We start from the raw sequence: 24416 nt of genomic DNA, 5'->3' as shown, positions 1-24416 counted from the left end.
TTATTGTGCTCCGCCGATGTGCCATCTTTGATTTATTATTTTAATAATATGTGTAAATGTCAACCATGTCACAATGTAAATGGGGAACGGAGACATGGAATATAAGTCAGAATTATTTATGGCAAATGTTTGTTCGATTGTAATCCATCAAAATAACGCAAAGAAAGCAAATTTAAGTTAAAATGTGATAATTATTCATTTGAAATGTTTATTTAATTGCACTGCCAAGCTAATTTACAGTCACCACAGGCCAGTGATGCCATGACAGCACCTAAGAGCAGGTAACTAGTAGCTGGTCTGACCAAACTGGTTCGGGCAGGGCCCTCTCTCGGCGGGGCGGGTCATTAGCGTCTGCCCCAAGTGTCCCGTGAGCAAGTGACATTAGCACAACAGAATGAGAACGAGATCGTTGGATCCCTTCAGTTTCTCGACATTCTCCCTCCAGGGACTAACTCACACACTGGTTCACATGAATACTTCACAAAGAGCATGAATATTTCAGGGTCGGTGTAAAAATGCATTCGGAGGCAGGTTTCTGATGTGGCTCCTTGAAAGCGCTCGTCTGACTTTGCAGAGGTTTTTCATTGTGAGCGCTCCCCTTCACCCTTGACGGCGACTGTGACACCCTCATCTTTTATCATCACAGCATTTTAACAATTTTTTTTATTTTGGTGGGGGGGAATTTCCTCTACTTTCATATCTCAGATTTCTTGGCGCAAACCGGCGAGGTTGGAGTCATTCAGGTAAAAATGGACGCCGATGTGCTCTTCCACCTTCTTGCCCAGTCAACTGTGTTAGGACCAGTGGAGAGTCTGTCAGGATGCATTTGCCTCTGTCCATCTTCACCTACTGCAGCCGAGTCGTTTGTAATACATGTCAGGTGGTCAAATTATAGTTTGCACTTGTTCTGGGAATGTGACACTGGAGCGACTTTTCTCTGTGTGTATAGGCTCACTTTTACAGCGAAGCCCATAAACTCATCTTACATAGCTAATGCTGTTTATTTCATCCATTTCAATGACTCATAATTCATTCATTTACAAGGACTTTGAAATAGTAATTTTATCTGTCTGGCTCCGGCGCCGATCTGGAGACTGTCCTCGCTTGGCTGTGAGGCCTGGATTCAGATGTTGGATGGTGTCAAAGGAGGAGACGCGGTGGAGCTGTCTCTGCTGCTGGCACTCAGGGGTGGAAGCTCATCTTTCAGCCATATTGTTCTGATCAGCGAGCTCTGGCCGAGGTGTGGCCGTGTGAAAGCAGCGGGGGTTCCAGCGCTCTCCCCACCCCGGCTTCGCTCTGAATGCCCCGTGCAATCCGAGGTTGCGTTCGTGTCACCTCGTTCACTCGTGCCTCCTCTTCATTCGCATCTCAGCTGTTCCCTCTCCTCCCCTGCGTTCCGAGGCCTCCTTTCTCTCCAGCAGGAAGACTCTCGTGTCTGGGAAGCAGTGGTCTTCCTGCCACTTCTGTTTCAGCCCCCTCCTCCCCTGCCCCGAGCCATTGTTGCAGACCGCAGCTTTGTATGTGTTTTACGGCTGCTGTTAAAGATAAAAAACAGTCCCTTCCACCCCCTTTATTGTTTTCTGGTAGGATGTCCCTGCCATTCCTTTAGTTTTATGTCCTCACTGGATATCTGAGTCAGTCCCCTCTTCAAAGGTTACCTATGCCGTCTGCCTGCTGCCATTTTGTTCCAGGGGGGAATAAATAACTTTACAGAGACTTTTATTGAACGTCTCATTGCCGGAATATCCCATGGGTCCGTGGTTGTTAGGAACATGCTTCAAAGACAAACACAGGTGTTTGGTAGAATTAGCAAAGGGCTGGTTACGACCACTTCAGTGAGCGTGTGAGGATTGTTTGTGGGAAGGCCTCCTTGGCCTTGTAGCTTTTAGGTTGTAACCGCTCAGTTTTGAAGCTACTTGTCTTTGGCTTTCCTGACAAACCCGGCCTCGTTTGCTCAGAACAATTTTAAGCCTGCTCTCGACTTTTAAAAAAACACAAAGAGCTTTGTTTGTTTACGCCATATCCGTTTCTCTTGGTGTGCATATTTAGGACGACATGGCAGGAATGAAAAATCACCGGAACACTCATGTTAGGTAAGCCACAGGGACCGATCGAAACAGGCACAGCTGTTGCTTTATTTCTGCATTGATGCATGGCTATATTTTCTTCAGGTCGGTCTTGGATTCCTGCACCACAGTAGGTATGCCAAAGCTACGGTGAAAATTCCAGACAGAAGCACAATTCGACCCTTCGAGCAGAGACTCAGCAACCAGATGCCTAAAGCGTAGCTAGCTTGGTCGGAGAAGGTTTAAGTTTGAACAATGCAAAAATAGAAACTTTTGGTTTTGGAAGAGATAGTCATCCGGCCAGCAGGGGTAGTAGTCTCTAGATGTTTGTGGAAGAAGAAGAATAGGTAAAATCATAGACTGTACAGATTCAGACTGAAGGAGTTCACTTTCGTCTCACTGTTTAGCCCAAATTAGATGAGGTAAGATGATACCGGCGGTGAAAGATAAACTGGAGGTTGACGGATGGGCAGATTTTCCCAACGTTCCCGATAGTTGATTATCCTGGCATTTTTTCGCCTGAAATCCGATGCGCTGAATATGTTAAAAATGACATCAAAAAGATGGATTTATCTGGGAGCCATTGTGCTGGAAGTGCGGTGACAGAACGTGGGTCTTAGGCCAAGATCCAGTTGGCTCGGGCCTCGTCCGCTCCCTCGCGTTTCGGCTCCAGCTCTGCAAAACAGTGAAAACCTTGGCCTTGGTTATCGCGCTCATTTGTGAATTCTTGTGATATGACGCCGCTCAGGCGCCATGTCGCAGACGTTCCTCCGAATAGTGGAGGTGTTGCTTGGCATCGTGCACCTGGCTGAAAGAGCGCCTCTCTGCACCAGTGCTGCGGCCATCTGTCACCTTCCGCTGACACTCCCCACCAGAAATCCAAACCATTTTTTTTTTCACGGCGCGAGCCATTTGCATTTTTTTCAGTTGCGAGGAATCCGTATGGTTTCAAGTGATTTAAGGCATCGCTGTTGAATCAGCCTGCCAAAAACAACACGGAAAACACAGGAACATCTGGAAATTATTACTTTAGGTGTGTGAAGTGTTAATGCCTCATCAGTTCCTATTTGGTATCAGTAGTATTAATCATGGAAAGCAAAAATTCGGGCTGTGGATGTTGGGGGGGTGGGGGAGGCAGGTTTCTGTTCTCGCAAGAGGAATTTGGCAAGTAAGTGCCTCATAGACGGGCTCTTCAAACAGAACGCCACCCACACTAAGGCCGTGTGGCATGGTGCCACAGAGCCCCTGCCTCGAGCGCGGGGGGTGCACGCAGGACAAACACAAAGGAGACCCGAGGGGTGAGAGTGACAGGCAGGGTAATACCTTCCTGTATCGGATTTCAGAGGATTGGATTTCAAACCTTTCCCTCTATTTTTACTCTTGATATGAAGAGGAAGTAAGAATCCGCAATAATGATCCGGCAGGGGCGATGAAATTCTCCCCTTTGCTTCCCAGGGAGAGCGTGCACGCCGGACTGGATATATACGTTTTTTTGTGGGATTGAAGCAGATAGATTTGTCCAAAGCCATCTGCCGTCGTTTTGTTGGTAATTCAGATAACTCTCCTTGGATCTTTTCTCCCTCTTTTTTTCTTCCTCTGTCCTCCCCTCCCTCGTATCGGGCCGACTCTCATCGGGCAGCCCCGGGCTCACCTCGACCCACTGCAAGTGACAGCTGTTAGACATTATTAACGGCTCAAGCAGAAAATCCAGATTACTTGTTATTTTTTAATTCAAATTTTATTATTCCAGTCAAACCAGTGAGAGGAACAAAACACGGACCGTTGGCCTATTGTTGTTAGCAGATTTGCAGACAGTGACAATACAGTGTGCACACGCTACGAGCATGTGTGTGGTTCCTGTTTGGGTGGGTGGGTGTTTGTGCGTGTGTGCTGGGCTGGGCTCCTCAGACACCCCCCCACTAGTGGAGGCACCCTGGGGTTTGCTGTGGGGCCCAGACAGGTGCATTGTTAGTCCCTCTAACGTCAGAGTCTGTCCCTGCTGCTGCTCAAGCTCCTGCCAGGGTTTTATGCTCCTGATGCGGCGTTCATATGTGCTCACGCTTTGTGCTTCACTGTAATGATGCCTTCCTGCACATTTGAGGATATTGAAAAAGTTTAAAAAAAGATTCCGCTCCACCCTAACCCTTTTGCGCCACCAAAACTTTGAAGTCTGAACCTTATTAGTTTTAATTTGAACTGGTACATTTAAATTATACACCCTAAATGCAGCGGAGTAGGGTGGAAGGTCAGAACAGAAGACAAATAAAGTCAAATAATGTGAGCAGGGTTCTGTGGTTGTCACTAGAGCGGCAGGGCGACGGTGACGGAGCAGCAAACAATGAGGTGCGCTGCTAAATATATGCAGAGATCCACCATTAAATATACACGCAGTCAGCCTCTCAAGGATGTGTCAGGCCTTTAGCATCAGGAATTTTGTTTTAATAAGTCTCTTGGGAGCATCCAGCCAGCTGCTTGGTCCTCAAACCAAAGGGGACTTGTTGCTGTCTCTCATTTGCTTGGCTTTCCTGTTCTGACGGTGGTTTTAAACCAAATCTTCATTTCTCTCACACACTTCACACTATCGTTCTGTTCTGTTCCCGTCTGCATGGTCAGCACCCCCACCCTACCTTTATTGCCCCCTGTCTTTGCCCTGCCTTTTGTTGTCTTTGTCCCCTGTGCCTGTTGTGACCACTAGGCTACACTGCCTCCTCTCTCTGATACAGAATGCATCATTGGGATACGGGGGAAATGATTGGCTCCTCAGCGACGAGTGTGGTTGGTGGGGGGTGTACTGATTTTTGGTGCGCATGCATGAGAAATAGGGGAATGTGACAGCGAGACTAGATGCACACTGTCACATGCTGTCATACACTTACTGGTGCATTGCAAACAGACACACACAAAGGCTTGAGCCGCACACAGACACATGCACGCACGCACGCACGCACACACACACACATACACACACTGACGCATGGTGCTTCCCAGGAGGCCACGGGGCCAGTGGGACAGAGCTTGAGAGTCTGGTTCGTCTGTTTAGATCTAATTATAGAAACGGGACTATTTCTGCAACCGCCGCTCCTTTTTTTATATTCTTACATGAGAGAGGGAGGAAGGAGGAGGGAGGGAGGGAGAGAGAGGGAGGGAGGGAGAGAAAACAAAGCTTTGACAGCATATCCTCACAATGGTGAATGGTTATCTCATCCACTCAGCACTGTTACAGTCTGCAGGCTCTCAGCGCGGCACAACAGGAGGTGTTGGGGGAGGGGAGGCTCTCGTATTATAAGCTCTCTCATCCTCATATAACGTGAATGTGCAAATTTAGAAGTGGGCAATGCCAACTAAAACGATGTATTCCTTTCCATTAGCCTCCCCGATATGTTCAGTTGACAAGCCCGTCCAATAAAAAGTGAATCATTTCCCCACCCTTTAACCCGCCAGCTGTGGCGGCAACCCGGCAGAAAGTGCTGTCTGCACATCAGTCAAAACAAAAGGAAGAAAGAGTTGATGTTGAGGATTAGCGTTGTATAAAAAGTATCTGCTATTGAAGGGAGAGTGCAAGTGTCCCACTTAATCCTCAAGCCCGGTGGCTGATATCCAGCTAGCTGGTGTTAGCTGAGGGGGAGGGCTGGAGAAGGAGGAGGATGTTAGCCTGCTGCCTTGTGGCTCACCATTGGGTTGGTTGATCAGTGACAGGTTTGAGCTTGTGAATCTACACCAGACAGGTGCACTCATAAAGAACCCCCTGGACGGGAAGAAATGGCCCGTAGTATGCAACCTGAGCCAGGTGCTGCCCCTCCCCCAACCCAAATGCAGCTACTCCTGCATAATGTCAGTGTGAGCCAGCTCACCACCACCTCCCCCTCTGCTACTGTCCTTCGAATGCCCATCAGGTAAAGCAATTGGACTTGAGCGTGTAACCTGCGATATATATGCAGAGATGAAGATGCAGCCAGTGGCCAAATTGTGGCATCATGATGGTTCCATTGTTTTGCTTTTGAGGAGGGTCATTGGTGGCGCAGGCAGTAGGGGCCCTCGCTGGAGGGCTGGATAGTCTCTGATTAATAGCAGGGAATGCTTTGAAGTGACACCCAAGTGCACCAGCTTTGGCTAACAGCAATGCCATCAGTATAGCAAGCAGCCCCACTCCCCCAGTCTTCATTAGCTAACGCTACAACGCCACCTTCCTCTTGTGAGCCATTCAGAGCTCTTGGGGTCTTGTTATGGAATAGGAGATTTGGGTTCAGCAGTGAGGAGGCCTTAATCACAGAGCACCAGCACTTAGGTGAACTGTGGCACTGCCCTAAGACTCTTAAGGTTGATACGGTTAATTGATACAAGTGGGACATTGCTGGGGTCTACTCCCAGGGTCCATTTTGATCTCCATTACTGACAGATGACCTACAGCTGCGGATGTATATCAGTGTAAATACGTGTGTTAAGCATGCCGAGCCATGCCGAGAAGGTTGGGTCGGCTCTGTCAGCTGCCGAAGTGAGCTATTAGCTGGGGAAGAAGGCAGCATTTTCAGTGAAGATTTAGGAACACTTCTAATTGCAGTGAGGTTGGGCTATGATTACACGCTGGCTAATGCACTGAAAGAGTTCTCACTTGGCTGGTTCTCAGAACACTGCTGAAATGGCTGAATGCCTTTTGGGTACAGCATAATAGCAGGGTGTGTTGATGCACATGTGTGTGTGTGTGTGTGTGTTTGTAATGTGTAGGTGGCTGCTTGTGTGCATCAAACTGGCTTTGAAGAAAAGCTTCCTGTGCTTTTGGCGTGTTTTTGTCAGTTGTGCCTCTTGCTCGTGTGTTTTCCGTCTGATAAACGAGCCTTGCCTTGTTTCCGGTGTGCCTGTCATTATTTGCATTAGCAGCAACTTTTCTCTCGGAATCAAAACTCACAAAGTGCGCTTTTGTGTACCCACGTGCAGCATTTGTGCGCGTGCTCGCGGGAAATGGCAATCAAAAGAACCGTATGGTGCAGAGATTGTGTAAGGAGTGAGCGAGAAGACTGAGTGGCAGGCAGCTGAGGGGGCAGCACACGGGGGTGGACGGGGTGCTGCTGATGCAGGTGCCTAATTCTACCTCAGCCCGGGGCGTTTTATGTTCTATCCATCTTTATCTTCGTCTTCGTGGGGCGTTTGCAGCAAATCCTCCCACTTCAATTACACCGTTGATTAGCTAATATATCTGAGTTGGCTTCATACAGTGTCGTGTATCAGGTCTCAAAATTTGAGCTACTCTTCTGTTTTTTTTGGTTCGTGGAACAACTTTTTCAGTTCTGAGAAGCTGCTGGTTTACTGCTGTGCTAGCATGTGCTTTAAATCACAACACATTCCCGGCACAGGGGTGACAGTTATGGGGAGTGCGTCTGCTGTTTCTTCATCAGGCCCCTCGGGACTGCGTTATCTCTCCTCCAACAAGAGCGAAAGAATTCAAAAATCACTGTGGCTTTCGGCGGGGTCAGGAGGTCAGCGCAATTTTTTATCACAGTATCTTAGCCGGGTTCTTCTCGGCTGATTGTTCCATGGGTTAGTGATAGGTCATAGATAGGCTGGAGTCAGCAGTAGACCGCGGTTGCTTAGGGATTATAAATAGATGCCACATGTGGATTGGTGCGCGGTTGTTAAGACACAAAACAGGACCTGTGTTCAGTTTATTCTGGCAATGCGGCGAGCCTATATCCTTCTGGCTACTGTGTGACAGAGCTGTGAGGTATGAGGAGAAAAGTGGTCATTCTAGGTTACAGGGCACGAACAGACCAGAATCGTCTGTACTCGTGGAAAATGGATGGATCAATACCACTGGTATGCCGGGGGTGGACTAAATTTGCAGTGGTGCGGGAAAGAGAGGACGCATACTGGAATACTTGATGGTGCTGCAGATGTCTTATGTCTAAAAAAAGGGATTTTATTTATTCCATGTGGTTGTAATATAATGCCTTTTTCAAGGGGGGGGGGGGGGATGTGGGATGTAGATGTGTGCACATCTGCATTTGACAGATCTCTCAAAAATGGGGCTGCTTTGAGGATCAATACTGACACACTGGCTGCACATACATGGTACATCTCACACACACACACACACACACACACACACACACACACAATCACACACACAAACACAGGCATGGATACACACTCTTTCCCCATGTGGCTCTCCTTCCAGCAAGGCAGATGGTGAAAATTCGGATTGAAAGCAGCCCATGAGTCTTTGTGGATCTCCATCATCCTGCTCATGTTACTCAGCAATGAATATCACGTCCTCGCTGACGAGGTTGTAGTCGCATCAGGACACATGGTGGAGAGTTACCGATGAGTACCGGTACACCTTAATCTGACCCGAGTTTCCACCGTGTGGCCTATGGGCCAGATGTGATAGATGTGTAGACTACGTTAGCAACTTGACAGTATGCTGCCACAGCCTTAAAAATGAAGACAAGCAGGACACCAACAATGGCCACCGGTGCTTCGTTGTGGGCTTATTTGAGAGTTTTTAATAAAATGGAATCACTCCGACCAATTGGTGGCCTCTGTCTGTAGCTCCACCATTGTTTGTACGTCGGTGGAAGTCTACCATGGTTACAGATTTGAGAACTTTCCCAGCTTTTGCCAACAGAAACGCAAATAAATCCACCAAACGTTCTGCTGACAGTCAGTCCTTTTTTTTTTTTTTGCTGCTTTAGCTCCCCGCTAACTCCTGCCTGTTTGCCGAGTGAGTCGTCGCTACACCACCTGACCTCTCTTTGTAGTGTTTTTATGTGACAGAAGTATCAGGATTTATTTCACCACCTTTTAACGGGGCTAGTTTGAAGGCACGTGTCACTTTAAAAGCCAGCGCCACTCCAAAAGTGCGAGAGATTTTACGAGACTTGCCTCCGCGCCAGTCGGCCAGGGCCGCCGCGCCACAATCAGATTGGTGGGGAGAGGGACGCCGGCCGAACACAGCCATCTGGAAGAGTGTGCATGTGATCTTGCACATACTGTAGGTCTGTGTGCTCGCGTGGATGTAAAGGGAGAGAGGTGGTTAGCGCTGGCTGTGAAGAAGGAAAAGAGTTTGGCTTTTTCAGAGGGGACCTCTCCCTGCCCCTGCCTGTGTCTGCTGATTTATGAGCCCGAAAAGGAAATCTCTCATTTGTCGCTTTTCATCTTTTTTCTCCATAATTTTTTCTTTTCTCAATGAAATTAGACTTGTACTGTGTCCAATGACCAAAGAGGGAAAATAAATTAGAAAGGAAAAACGTGGGAAACGTTTCCCTCTGTATCTGGTTAGAACACTTGTACACAAGTGGTGAATTCTGTTGGATGTTTTAGTAAATATTCATAAGTGTTGACATGTCGGCATAATGTCTTTTGTTTGTGGTCCAGATGCGTGTCATTAGGCAGCGTATACTTTGTCTGTGAATGATTCAAAAGCCGTGTTACGGTTCTGTTCCCGCTGCACTGTGGTTTGGGCGTTATTGTCGGAATGACTTAAAAATTACTCTTTTTTTTAAAAAAAGAGAAAAACATCAGGTTTGAATTCGCCAAGCAGTCCCGTCTGGAGACGGTTTCTCGCCACAGGGATACATGCACACAGGTCTGCCGCTAATACGCTTTTGCTTGTACTTTACCGCACTGGGGTTCAGAGTCAGGTCAGCTGCAGTCTGGGGCCTGAGTGTGCGCACGGGAAGGTGCACTAATCATGTGTTTATGTGCACCTTAGTGCTGAGGACACGGGAGGAGCGGTTGGGTTTCCACCCTTTTTCAAAGCGTAAGAGCAGAAAGGAAAGGAAGGGAGAGGGGAAGGGGTTAGAGGGGAAGAGAGATAAATGAGGGAGGGGGCTTAATGAGAACCCTGGCTCATATAATTATGGGACCGGCTGATAGAAATCAGGATCCTTCTCAAAGAAGTCAATTAACCCCCTCCCCTCTTCCCTAATTATGCATGGATTGCTCCACTGGCTATAGTGATAGGGTTGCTTAGCTCAATTTGCACACTCACGCTGTAATCTTCAAGGGCTGGTGTGTATTTGGGAAATATTCGTCAGTCTTTTTTGGGGGTTTTCATCTGTTGGTAGGTGGCTTTAGAGGTTTTTTTTTTTTCAATAATCATTAGTTCTCCTGTAAACCCTCATTGCTCGTCTCACCTGTCAGGCGATAGTACCGGGCAGCGCCAGGAGGGGGCTCCACCTCAGGAGACCCGGGGTCATTGGGACATTAGCAGAGGCAGGATGATGGCTTGAGAGTGTGGTCAGAGTAAATAATCAGTGTTGTAAAATGTCAACACGACCAGGCGGCTCCTTCACAGCACCCTGTGTTGACATAACTGCTCTCTTATCTGACAAGTGCAAAGCCCAGGCCCACAATAGAACAGTGTGCCAGAACAAATACAGTAAGGAGATATAAAATGCACACACACTCACACACATCCATTGTGAGGGAATGCTTCATACAACATCGCGGGCGAAAGCTGCTGTTGATGCCGTCGTGAGTACGGCGCAAAAATAACTGAGAACAAAAGGCTGAACAGCAGTAATCACGTTGTGGTCCCAACGCACATGCTGTTACCTACAACCTGGTGCTCACCTGAGCTCAGGGAAATGATGGGGGTGTTTAGTGTTTCAGTAATCTGGGTGAAGGAGCCGCGCCGCTCGACACGACAGAGGCTGTGCCGTCGGGCTTAAGTCAATGAGCAGTTCAGGACGCCCAGAGCTGCAACTATCACCTGTTGGAGCGCAGGGAGGGAGAACAGTGGAGTTATGAAAGATGGCGCTGGTTTGCCTTTCAAACCCCGGCTTAAGTACCTGTGTCACATTTTCTATTTTTTCTGTGTCAAAACATTTCAGGAGGCTCTTGTCTCCTCATTGCCTTACAGTGCCCTAATAACTCTTCTTTATTACCTGTCATCCTCTCCCTCTTCGCTCTTTCTGTCTGTCTGTGCTATTTTCTCCACCGGTTAAGAAGCCAGACCAGTTATGCAGTGCGCCGTAAAGGTACTCCGAGATGGTTAAATGTTAATTGCCATTATTATTTTGTTGTTTACAAAGATCGCTTGATAGTTCGACAATGAAAGTCGAATCGCTTTAACGGGAACGTGACGTGAGTCAACGGGAACGTGACGAAAGGTCTGCGGCTCTTTGAAAATTATTTATGGGAAACCAGACGCCGCTGAATCTACCGGACTGCCATGTGACTGGCAAAACCCTGGCGGTAAACTGTTATGTCTCCTCAAAAATGGGTGACACAGCATAGTTTTTGAAGGGTTTATGGAAGGCAGTCTGGGCCCCACAGCTCAGTAGCCCTGCAACCCCCCCGATGTCTTTCCATTGGCTTATTCTTGCTCTTTCTAAAGAATTTCCAAGGCTTTTCAGAGAGCTGGCGACTTCCGTGGCCTTATGCTGAAGTGATGACATGTTCTGAGACTAGCAGTGCTTTTTGTGTATTAAAGAAAATAAGGAAAACCCTCCTGGGCACACATTTCCAAATTATTTTATCGTTTACTCTGGAATCTGGTGTTTTGGAGACCAAATAAACCACCAAATTAACTAACGAAGCGGTATTTTTGTGGGCTTTTGCAGCATCGCGTTCATCTTTGGATTGATAAAATGTGATGACAAACAAACCCCACCAGCTGCAGCACATCTGTTGCTTTCCATCAGATGCTGGAGGACTCTTGTACCCCCATTAAGACTCCCTCTTCCTTTGCTCCTCTTGGTAAATCCTGCAAATAAATACAGCAGAACAAGCGATGGTACAGCCCATCCATCTGCTCAGCGGACTGTGTGTGATGGCTGCTGAGGAGCTGGAAGGATTCAGCGATAACCAACCAGGCCGACAAGCGTGAAGCAGTTGACTTAAAATAATAACTGTCCCATTTTGTCCCCACCGTGACCTTGGAATGTGCATACTCGGCTCCTAACCTTTAAAGCCTGCATCAAGCTAACCAGCTGGAGTAGAGGGGTTTTTATGGTCGCCCTGTTCTGCGTTACACTTCATCTGCTCATGTCGGGGTGAGGACGACCTTCTCCTCCAACACAGATTGCAGGAAATGCTCCTAATTTTACTCATCTCCGCTCAAGTGTGTTGTTTTTTTTGTTTTTGCCGCAGACGTTGAGCAGGCTCCGAGACCAGCATTCCATGGATGACCAGTTTGAGGAGTTTGGGGGGGTGGGGGGTGGGGTGAGGGGGACGTAACTCAATTTTAAAGGCCAGTTTGTCGTTTCATAAGAGAATTTACTGTGCGATGTGGCTGACCTTGTGGACACTTTAAAGTGCAGGCTGCTATAGCGGGTAGAAGGTCGTCATTCGAACGGGCCTGTTTCCACGTAGCGAGGAGATGCACATGCATGCAACGTGTTCTCTACAAGGTAATGGTGTGTGTTGTTTGGCCTTGACAACACAGGTGCCTTCCTTCCTCTTGTCTGTTGGTTATCAGAGCAAAATGCTTGCATTTGTCTTAGCCACCACTAAGAATAAAACCTTTCTCCTTTGTTCCCCCTGTGAACCAGCAGCAAATTAAATTCACGGCTGCACTGAGGCCTTGGAGCCGAGAGCCGCCACACTAGCCAGCCAGTCAGCCAGGGCAGCTAGCCGGCCTGTTTTCTGCTCTGCACTGTCTCCGCGCCTTTGACAGGCTACATCAGAGAGGGGGGGGTGGGGAGCCAGAGCAGGGAGCTGCCTTCTGTTTCTCTCGCACACATCACTGTGGGACTTTATCATATTACGAGTCAATACATGAGAGCTTGCTGGAAATCTCTTCAAACAGCAGGCCCCTCGCATCCACCGCTGACCTACAGGCGGCGCTGAGCCGCAGATGAAAGATTGTGGGAGCATTAGAACAGGACATTCCAAAATGGCCTGGTTGCCAGTAGAGTGCTGGGGTTGCTGATTTATGGGCTGTTGTGATGGAGGGATGTGTGAACCTATGACTCCCCCATAAAGCAAGATTTTCATTAGTCTCTGAGGTTTTGGGAACACCGAGAGACAAACAAGGAAAAACCTGACAAACAGAGGGAAGCCGATTCTATTTCGAGGGATGCGGGTGACAGTGACCGAGGAAAGAAGGCAAGGTGACGAGGGAGGACAGAAATATGGAGCGGAGCGGCGGCAGGAAGAAGGAGTTGAAAAAGGGATGATGGAGAGGGTGCATGGACGGAAAGGGAAAACCGAGAGGGGAAGTGAGTGATGTGGTTCAGCAGAGCGGAGGGAGAAGAATAGATGGAAGTTTAAAAGGGGAAGACGGGAGGAAAAAATCTGTCCCGGCGAATTGGGCTGCTCCCAGATTTATGTGGTGTTGTATCATTACACGTCCACCACAGGAGATGGGGAAACTCGAGCAATGTGACGCCTGTGGCTTGGTGCGTGTGCGTGTGTTTGTTGTATCTGTGTCCCGCCACACTTTTGCTCTCTGTCCTCACGCCGTTCATTTGTCCTCCAAAGCAAACTGACTTCCCAGTTCGACAGAGGGCACTCGGCTGTGGTGAGGTAAAATCACCCACGTTCACACTCCGCGTCTCTGCAGCTCTCTTTGTGGAAATGCCGTTGGAGAGAAGAGAGGCTCGGACCACCCAGGACTCGGCAGCCAGAGCCACTTTGATGTGGCAGGAGCATATGTGCTGTGCGCGGCTGCGCTTTCTGCTGAGACACACTCGCAAAATGCAGTTTTACTGCCTCCCGTGCGGCGGCGGCGGCGCTTCTTTGGATCGAGCGGAGGGATGCACCGGTGGGGAGAGTGAGCCACCTCCCGCGCCAGTTGGTGCCAGCCTGGAATACTGGGGTCTTACGGTCACCCCGGGGGAGAGGAAACCTGCCCAGTCTAACCGCATCTCAATTAACCAATTAAGTTCAAAAGTTAACAGGGGACTAATTAGAGAGCGGTGCTGAGCTCTCGGTTTTATCCGGCCTGTTCCTGACTTCCAGGCATGTCTGTGTCCATGACCTGCTTGGCTGAGCTCTGGCTGCGTCGGCAGAAACATGGCACGCAAGCCGGCGTTAGTCACCCATCCCTCCCCATGGCCAGAACACAAAACCAATGGATTTAGACAGATCAGTCATCGCCCGTAAAGCAAACCAGATCCAGAACATTCCACGTGATGTTTCCAGTGGAACAGGAGAACCATGAAAATCCCATATTTGAATGTGGAGACGTGTGAGAATTTTTTAGTCATATGTAACGCCATTTTTTTCCCCTGTTATCACCCTCAGATTTTGTCCTCCATATGGGCTCTAATCTGGGCCAAATGGGAGGTTTACTGTGCCGCTGCCGCCGTCGAGCGTCTCTTTTAACGCCGCCGTATTAAACATCATGTGTCAAAGTCCCAGGACGACGTCCTTTCATTGACGCAGTGCCTGGGGCAAACGGTGTTTGTAACTCGCCACTAAAGGTACCAATTTGATTCCCACGTTTAAGAGGGAAGAAGCCGGTTGCTGTATTGGCTGCAGCCAGCAATAAAAAAAGATTCTCATGGCTCTGTGACACAGTTGTAGTGGTGCTGCTTTGAGCCCTGCAGCCAAATACAGTGTGCTTGGAATCAGGCTGACAGTTAGATAGAGAAAGAGAGGTGAGAAATCCTGTGGGGGGGATCGTTGTGCTCTCATTTCTTTCTCTTTTCACTGTGTGTCTGTGTGTGTGTGTGTGTGTCTTTGAAGACCATGGAAATTTAAGTTCCTACACGGTTGATTAGCGTGTGCACTGCGCATGTGTTTCAGCACGCATGTGTGAATGACGGAGAGGGTGAGAGGATGTCAGGACAGCAGTTAGAGGGGTGAAGGACTCCCCCGGTGCAGGCGCGGCCCTCGAGGATTCCTCCCCCTCTTCCTCCCCGTTCCTCTCCTCCCTTCCCGATCCCCCGTCACAGTCATCTCTTCCTCTGTGAGATCCACAATGCTGGGAAGAAATGTGTCATTAACAGGGGAGACCAAAATAATGTTTATGGGCTCGAGCAGCACTGAAATCATTTTCCATATCAGTGCAACTGCATGGGCCCTGTGGGGGAGTAAATCTGATTTTCTCCTCCCTGTGCCAGTGGGAAACATCATGGGAAAGAAAACAGATTGGATTGTTAAAGAGATGGCCTGACGCAGCTGTGGGCGGCTCTCTTTGTGTTTGTGTTGCTGTGTGTGTGTGTGAGAGAGTGAGAGAGGGGTTAAACAGGAAAAGCGAGGCAAGCTATGGAGACAAAGGTAAAACAAAAATTTGAAAAAAATTTGTGGATGAGAGCGCGAGACGGATGGGCCCCACTTTGGCGATCGCAGTTTCATGCCTCGGAAATAAAGAGGGCCTGAAACGCTGCTGCGAAACAATGGGTCACTTAACAAAGCGCTCGTTTGTTAAGATTGGGCGGATAATTAATGGTTCTCCTTGAGGAGTGTGGGTACAAAGAACAGCACAGAGAACGGCCCGTCTAGTCATACAAGTAGGCCCTAATGGCCCAGAACACTCTTGTTTTGCCTGAACCAAGAGGTTCTTTTTTTTAATATGGGGGAAACACAGGATGGTGTTTGGGAAAACATCCTGTAACAAGCGTCCATTTCAAGGAAAACCGTCAGGGTCTGTTGTAACGTACATTCCCTCTTACATCATTTACTCCTGAGCTCACGGAGAGTGGCTGGAATGGGAGAAATTGAAAGCAGAGTTTTGTGTTGTGACCTGGCTTTTCTTGTGTCTGCTATTAACTGTGGGTTGTAGGAGTGGGGGATATGAATGTGCATGCGTGGGAGGCTGTAAAAGGAAGGGTAATGGGCCTTGAACTTATTTGTCCTGGCTTAGTCCTGGTTCTTTTTTCCAATATGTCCTCCCACCTCCTGTGTCCCAGTCTGGAATGTCTGATGAGGCCATTGACTCAGCAAACTGCCGCATTTTTCACACGGAGCTGGATGGAAGTCCCCAACTTCATCTCCCAACCTGCGTGGTATCAAACAGCACCCCCAGAGCCCCTAACCCTGAAACCTTTATCCATTCCAGCGGGAACTCTTCCAGATGTTGCCCTTTCGTCTTTATCGTGTGGCCCCTCTGGCCATTCTCAGGGGTGAGATTTTCAAGGTGCATGGCCATGTGGACAGGTGGAGCAATCCAATAATATGTAGGTACCGTGATTCTGCCCATTGCAGATAGAAAGGGCATGAAAGCCAATAAATTGGGAGGTTTCCCGCATGCTCCTCGACATCGCTTTGCCAGATCCAGAACACAATATGAAAATAATATCCATTTTAGTTCTCATAGCATTGTGGCCTGGTTGTGGCCATTGTTGTTTTTAGGCTCCCTGCCAAGCCAGGACTCGTCAGTTGGAATAATTTGTTTGGATTAGAATTTGTTATCCCATCATGTCAACTTGTGTTCCGTATAAACAGCTGGGTGAAGTGGGTGGGTTGCTTTGGCTGACCTCCCCGAGATGATTTTTTTGTATTTGCATAGCACTTTTGCTCCAGAAAGAAAAAAAAAATTCCCAGAATTCTTACAACTCTGCCATCCCCTCAATCGTGAATGGGGGGGGGGTGACCACAGAAGCCACTCGGCAAACACGGGCTGTCAACTTCAGCGAGACGACCACCATACGCACACACTGGCCTCGCATATGTTTGGCAGCGCGCACTCCCACACACGCTCTGCCGCTCTTTCACTTTCAAACTTTCTCACATTTCCTCGCACCCTTATCTGCACTTCAAGTCCAAACTCTCGGCCCGTACCCCCTCCTCTGGATGCGGCCGTCTGGTGCACATGGTCTTTTCTCACATCTACTCCTCCAACTGCTTCTGCCGCTCCCTTTTCACTTCTCCCACCCCCGCGCTGACCACATCCACTAAACTCACCCCACAGGCACGCAGTGTGGAGAGTGTCGGAGGCGTGCGCTGCTGGCACTTTCCCCCACCCCTGCACTGGGCCCGGCTCCAGGACTTGACCGCCTGTTCCCGCTCTCTCTTACTTTAATACGCTTGTGATCAGACGAGCCTACGACTCAACTTTCAGGGACCCGCGGCACAACTGTTCAACCACCCACCGACCCAAATCCACCCAAGCCAGGGTGGGAAGCAAGAAAACAAACAAACAAAAAGAAATTACTTCAGTTGATGTTGAGAGGAATTTGGCTACCAGTTGTTTAAATGTTTTCAAGATGATTGTTTGAAGGAAATCCCCCCCGCCTCCCATCCTTTAATAGCCATTTGAAATTCCTTCTACGTTTTATTGCGAGGAAGTCGGCTCTGGGTTAGTCAGTGGCCCTCCAGCGTAGCATGCGCAGTCTGTCTGGGGCCACTGGTGCGTACACTCGCCCAGTCCCGTGCAGTTTCTCCGAGAGGTCAGAGACTCGGTTGTGTGTTTATGAGTGAATATGGAAAGTCTGGCTGTCTCGGGCAGAACGTGAAGTGGCAACGGTCGGAAAGTCTGATGTCTCCCAGACGCTCGATATGTTCTCACTCGGTAAGTCAGAACTCGCACATCTTCATCATTCGGGTCCGCGTCCCAACACGCCGCGCAGCAGCCTCGTTTTCGCGCCACTCAACTTTTGGAGTTATTAATTGAATTTATGTGAGAGAAGAAGAAAAGGGGGTGTGTTTATCCAAGGACATGACAGGGGGAGAGCGTCTGCACTGTGATCACTCTGTTGTGTGCCGAGCCTGGTTGCCACATGGCACCAACTACCGATTTTGTGACGTAGTTCCACGTGATGAAGCTTGTTATCAATGATTTGTGTATTTTTCACTTGAATTCCTCTGTGGTAGTTTCTAGTTTCATTTCTGAGGAACAAGTCGGCGGTAAGCTTCGGGCGACTTGCAAAACATCTTTTATTAAAACCAGTTGGTCGTCAACTCTAATTTACAAGTAACTGCATCATAAAAGTAGACAACTCTTACTTAATAACTTTGGTGTTATTTTTGCTGTTAGTCCATGAAAGAATAAGATAAATTATACATATTTTGAAAACTTTGACCCTGGCTTTCGCCAACATATGTGCCAAATTTTCCTGTTTTCGGCTCTTAGATTGCACAGCAAGGGAGGGGACGGTCGAGAGAACAGTGATGTGTAATCCAGCCTCTGCTGTTTGGGAGGCTCCGTTAGCATGGCCAACATTAGCTGAGCCAGTTGCTAGCCTTACTGGGTTCTTTTTTTAAATCTGGATCCTGAGCAGCCCTCCGTTGAGTGGGCCGTTAGCGCTGAATCATGCCCAAGCTATCAAGAATCTTAAACTGCATTCTTGCTGTTTTCAAATTTCTGCTAAAGCAGCAGATGTACAGGAACGTGGCTGTAGATTGTTCACAGGTGCACCTGCAGTTTTTCCTGTCCATTCCTGCATTCTAAAATCGCCCCCCTCAGTCCTCGTCACTCCGGTAGGCGAGAGGCCCTCCCCTCTGATGAAGAGGGGAACTGTAGAGCTAGCTCTGCTTGCCTTTTAAAAGCAGATGCACGTGAAAACAATGACGGTAGTCGGTAGTCGTTGGTTCGCAAGTGCACGAGTGAGAATTGATGGGTGTGTGTTTCTTTGGGATGGAATTTTGATCAGATTCCCAGCATTCAAAAGAACAGCATGTTGTGGGTGGGTGCTTGTTGTCTTCTCAGTTGTTGTTTTTTGTCTCCCATGATTTCTTGGCCTGCAGTTAGCGAGACAATCCTTTGCTATCCTATTGTTCAATCCCAAACGAGCCCTCGACCTCAACAGTGACTCACGGGTGGGGGCGACGATGGGTTCAGATTGTTCTTTACAGGACCCCCCCCCCTCACGGAGTGACAAATTAAACCAGATGAAATTAGAAGCCGGAGCTGGGGCGGGGTTTAAAGGCAGGTTGCAGGGCCGCTGATTTCTGCACAGCACGCAATTGACCGCATCTGCCCGCTGCTGTTGTACGGCAGCCTCCTTGCCTCCAGCACTGTTTCTCTTTTGTTCCCATGACAACTAGGCCTTCACTCTGCCTGCTCTGACTCCCTGCCTGCTGTTGGCTCTGTCCGTCCACAGGGGCCTCTGCCTGGGCCCACAACACTGCCTTTGTATGCGTGTGCCTTTTCATTTGTGCACAGATACCGGACTCCTACACCTTACACCAATCTAGGGTCAAGCGTGGGCGGAGCAGCACATTCACCTCCAGAGGTCACGTTCGCCTGTAGACTTGCGCACCGCAAGCGCGTCAGGGTGAAATGTTTGGATGTCAGGGAGGGAGGCAGGCTTCTCACAATTCTCCCTTAAGTCTGTAATAGGATTAATCTGGCTTGCTGTCAGGGATCGGTGCTGATTAGGTTGCACATGACTTGAGTTTCTTAAAAGGCGATATTAATACACCATTGGCACTCCTTCAGAACCAAACATAAATATTCTAGATGGTTAAACCAGGTTTGGCTTTCTGGATCTAGGGTCGGTGACCTTTAGACTACCGTGCATCACTGGACGGTATTTCACGGCCCGGGTGGGGGGCATCCAGCTCTTTTTGCTCTCCAGAAGCACACGTCAGTTTGCACCTTAACATGCAGCTGAACAAACATGAATCAGAGTATTATAGACATCGGTTCTGTTGTGGTTCCCCTGGGAAATTATCCCTGCATTAGACCGTGTTACAAATCTGGATCGCCGTTGCTCTGCCTGCATTGTGGATCCAAAATTTTCTTATGGTTTTCCTTCAGAAACCTCCTCAAATTTCAAATGGCACCTTGCCTGGCATCCCCTCTTTTCATCTGGGCACAGTTGGTAGCTTTGTGGCCTCTCTATGTCGCCCTCTGTCTCTCTCTGTGGTTGGGTTGTTAATAATGCAGAAAGATTATCCGATTTATGGGCACCAAGGAAAGCTTCCTTGGGGCGACAGGGAAGAAGAGGGCCGAACAGCGCACAGTACAGGAGGATGATGGTTAATGGATGTGCATCTAGCAAGCAAGCTGGCCGCAATCCACCCCCTCCTTTGCACTACCCCAACCTTCACCTTCTCCTGCCAACAGTATTCCACTAGATTAGGGGTTATAGGAGGTGACGGTGGGGAGGAAGCAGGCCAAAAATGGAAAAAACTAAACTCGGCTACTGTTGTAAATATTAGGCCACCTTCACCAGCATGAATGACGTTACTATTTACCACCCACAATGCTGCTTTCTCAAGCTCATGAAAGAGTTTCTCGTAATTTATCCTCCACTGAAAACTACAGTCGGATTTCAGCAAAAAATGCCAAGGAAGAACCCATTTTAGTGTAAGGGGACCAAACTACTGCGTATTAGTATGAGTGTGTGCTTGTTTCCAGCAAATGTCTGTATTTCATTTGGACCACTGCAAAAAATGTCCATTGATTTCTTTTTTCTTTTTTAAATTACACAGATTCAGGTGGCAGTACTAGCGCCGTAATGGTCGTTCTGAAACAAAGATCAGAAAGGAACTTATATAAATATATGTATGATGAATCGTAACCAGGTAATTCTTCTTCTGAGGGGATCCCAAGTCAGCTCTGCACTTCCTAGTGGACCGATTAGCCTGTGAGCATGTCGATGCGCTCGGAACATTGTGGACAAGTTGTGCTCAAGCATCATATGAAGCATCTGATGAGGATAGTTAAGGCTTTCCATCAGGAGCTGTAAAAAAGTCTGAACCGTAAAGAGTGACGCAGGTGTGACTGCGCGCCCATGGCCGGCTCTACTATGCTCTGACCTGACCCGCCAGCTCGCTGGCTGCTCTCCGTCACAGGTTCAAACAGAGCTGTCCTCACCCTCGCAGGATGGGATTCATTCTTGTTTGGACGCCGAGAACGATAGTGTATCTTTACCGCTGATGCAAATCTGTGCATCTGAGCGCTCATCCGGGCCCTTTCGTACATATGCATGAGACTCGCAGGAGATGAATGTGTAAAGAACCGGGTGCCCGGGCCACTCACTCAAGTGCACTGGCGGATGCGTAATGGGAATGTAATTTAAGCAGTGTTTAATCAGTGTGTTTTCTCTGACTCCCCCTGCAATGCATAATAGACAATCAGCCCCCAGTCACACAGGCACTGCTACGGATGGTCAATTACTCATCATAGTCTTGTTAAACACACAGTTCAGCGAGTCAGGGACAGATTACTCCGCTGGTGCCATTAGAACGCTTAACAAAAACGGGAAGTTTCAGAACAGAAGGGGAGATGAAGGAAAATGCCAAATTCGAGTCAGCGGAGAGCTGTCCGAGTCATGCCGAGGCAAAGAAGGGCTGAACTGGAGACGGTGAAACGCAACAGAGGCATGGGAGAGACCGAGGGCATGAAAGTGAGAGATGGAGAGCGGAGCATAATGGAGGGAGGGAGCAAAAATTGAGAAAGGGACACTGGGGAGCAGGAGCAAAAGTGTGTGAGAGCGAGAGGGAGAGAGCCTGAGAAAGTGTGTACTCAGCTGTGAGATGAGACCTCTCTCTGCCCGTGGAGAGAGGCGGGCGGTGTTGGGGGGGGGTGAGAAGACGAGGGAAGAGGACTCCAGTGTCAGTGAGGGGGAGTCGTGTCTCACACTCTCTCACACACACGAACGCACGCATACACACCCTCCCTCCACGGCAGTGATGAAATCCCACCGTTTCACTCATTCCGTCTTCAGGGGCCAATGATCTGAAGCTGTTGTCTTTGTGTTTGGTCACACATGTGGTCAGCATGTACACGCACACCGCTAACGCTAACCCCGTCTCTTCTGCTTCCCTTTGTTCATGTGGAAATGCAGGCAGTGGACTGATGGGCAACTCCTCCGCCTCCTTCATGGGAACCTTTCTGGCCAGTAGTCTAGGTACAGCCTCTTCCCACCCGTCACACCCCTCTCGGCCGCCCTCCTCGCCCTCCTCGCCCTCCTTCCGGGGTGGACCCCACTCCAGTGCTTCGCAAATCTGGTTCCCCCATTCGCATGAAGGTACCTCCGCTCTGGCACACACACACACACACAACACAGCTTCACCCTCTGACCGTGCTGTTTCACGGGACATTCATCTCAGCTCCTATTGGGTGTATTGTTACGCCGATATTGTGTATTTTAAGGTTTCCACTGAAGCGTGGCTTGTAATCATCTAACAGGATCCAGATTCCCACCCTTTTATTTGTGCGCTAAAATAGACCCAGCATGTTTGGGATGGGGCCACGATGCTACGGTTCCTGGATGGAGACAACGGGGTCGAAAGTGTAGCCAAGGACATGCACGTGCACATGTGGGTCAATAAAACCTTGCAGGGATTGCAGAGCGGAGCGTCGTGTCCATCACAGCTCAATGAGAGGGTTCCCACCAAACACAACGGCTACACACGCGTTGGGGAAGACACAAACGCTCGGTTGTGGCTGGCGTCAGGCGAGGATAAAGTGGAAAGATTCATTTTCTGAGGTATTTCAGGAATCTTAACCACACTGTGAGCTCAGTTCGTGCACGAGGGTGACGTATACTCCGTCGCCACTTCTGCTTATGCACGTCCGTAATTTTCTGCTAATTACTCAGTCACATGACGCCTCGCGAACCGTCGTCTTAACTCATCGGGACCCTGTTTTTCCAGCTGTCTTCGGTTTATTTATCTTCTAAATATAGCCCAGCTGTTAGTCTTGCCTGTGTGTGTGTGTGTGTGTGTGTGTGTGTGTGTGTGCGTGTGCGTGTGGGTGGCTGGGTGGGTGGGTGGGTGGGGTGAGTAAAGCCAGCGGGGAGCGTTTGTTATTTGTGGTCACTGATCAGCGGCGCCCCAGTTGCGTGATGTGTGACTGGCTGAATGAGTGCAGCGCAGCTGAGATTCTGTCTGTTTTCTGAACGCGTTAAGCCAGCGGATGCCTCCCAGCTACAACCCCCCCCCCCCCCCCCCCCCCCCCCCCTCGATCCCCCCCCCCCACCCTGGCGCTCCCGTGCCGCAGCCACCAGGGCTGGAGTCAGCGGGGCGGCTGCGAATAGGTGACGATGCTTCGCCCTCTTCGCCCGGGCTCCCTCACCTTACCCTTCCAGGGTTTCGTTGTCAAACATTTCCTTCTTTGTGGAAGAGTAGAATAATATTAATAAGAGTGATGACGATGATGCCAAGCCTAATAAAAGTAATGGAGGTGATTATGACTGGGATTATTACTCAGTTGGCAATGGAGGCCATTATCTCTATTGCAGTTTAATTGCATATAACGCACTAAGAGCATGATTGAGTCCAGACTGTTCATCAGCCGCATTCAGCTGTTCCCTTCTTGGGATAATTGCATATTGTCTTTTCCCTGTTTTGCATAAAAAGCAAGTCATCAAAACGAGCGGCACAATTACCCAGACTCTCGCCTCCTCTCTCCGGGTGTCGGCAGAACCCCACCAGCAGCCGAGCAGCCGCCAACTCCTGCTCGCCTGTCAGAACGTTAGCGTCTCACTTGTAACCTTCTCTGGATTTCTATTTTATTTCCTGTTGTTTTTTGGGTTGTTTTTTTCCCTTTTACAAGTGCTTTACAGGCACTTAAAGCGGCTGTTTGCATGCAGATCCAGGCAGCGCGGCTCCGGTTTTGTATTCAGAGACGATCCTCAAGCCCAGCTCGTCAAATAATAAAGCTCGCCGAGCCCCAAACGCGTCAGATATAAACACGGCGGGTTCCTCTGGAGCGCCGCTTTTCCACAGCCGAAGAAACTGAAGCGGTTTCAAACACCAACATTTAGATTTGTGGTGAGAAAAAAAAAAACACTTCCCAAATAAATCATTCTGATTGGTTACTTGCCACATGACACACAAGCCTGATTGAGCTTTATTCTCCTGTATTTGGGTTGGGTGAGAGAAGAGAGGGAGAACGGTGCGAGAACCTAATCCTCATTAGTGCAGACATTAGTGTGGATGTGATTTGAGGACATCTAGGCCAGGAAAAAGTCATGCACACAGGCCACATTTCTCTTAGGATGATGAATCTGGAAGGAGTAGCCGGCTGACATTATAAATAACAGCGCCGCTCTGGTCCGTTTGGATAACTCCGGAGTCAGTGAGTTTGGTAGAAGAAAAGCCGGTGTTGACTTATGCTGCGAGATTTATTATGTTTGGAAACGAAAACTGTGTTCTGTTCTACAAATACTCAGATATTTGTACAAGACGACAGCGCCAACAACCAACCCATTAGTGGCTTTCATGATGTCACTGGGTGGCAAGAATTAAAAGGGATTTCTCCTCATTCGACCAATTGTGTGTGCTGTTGCTAGTTCATGGCGACGGCAAGCATACCTTTTTACTATCTTTATGAGGACTTGTTGAAATAATGCACCACCCCAGCCCCTAATGATAACCCTTTAATCCAAGTCTTAACCTTCAAAAAGCCTTGTGAACTAGTATTGTTGCACACACACACACACACACACACACACACACACACACACACACACAAACATGCACACACAGCATTAAAACACAATGTATTGACCATTCTCCTAAATGTGAAGCTTTTTTGGGGGGGGGGGGCAGAATACATTATGCCCTTTG

At 48.8% G+C, this 24416-nt stretch overlaps 1 protein-coding gene across 1 annotated transcript in view; it reads left to right on the top strand.

Moving 5' to 3' along the window:
* The window catches only part of LOC130514677 (BAH and coiled-coil domain-containing protein 1), a 53524-nt gene that overhangs the window by 4967 nt on the left and 24141 nt on the right, over positions 1-24416 (top strand). The window contains 1 exon segment of the mRNA XM_057014408.1: positions 21689-21871. Coding sequence (XP_056870388.1) covers positions 21689-21871 — 183 coding nt within the window.

The sequence above is a fragment of the Takifugu flavidus genome, chromosome 18 (assembly GCF_003711565.1).
Source record: "Takifugu flavidus isolate HTHZ2018 chromosome 18, ASM371156v2, whole genome shotgun sequence".
NCBI lineage: Eukaryota > Metazoa > Chordata > Actinopteri > Tetraodontiformes > Tetraodontidae > Takifugu > Takifugu flavidus.
This window is presented reverse-complemented; position numbering and strand designations above follow the sequence as displayed.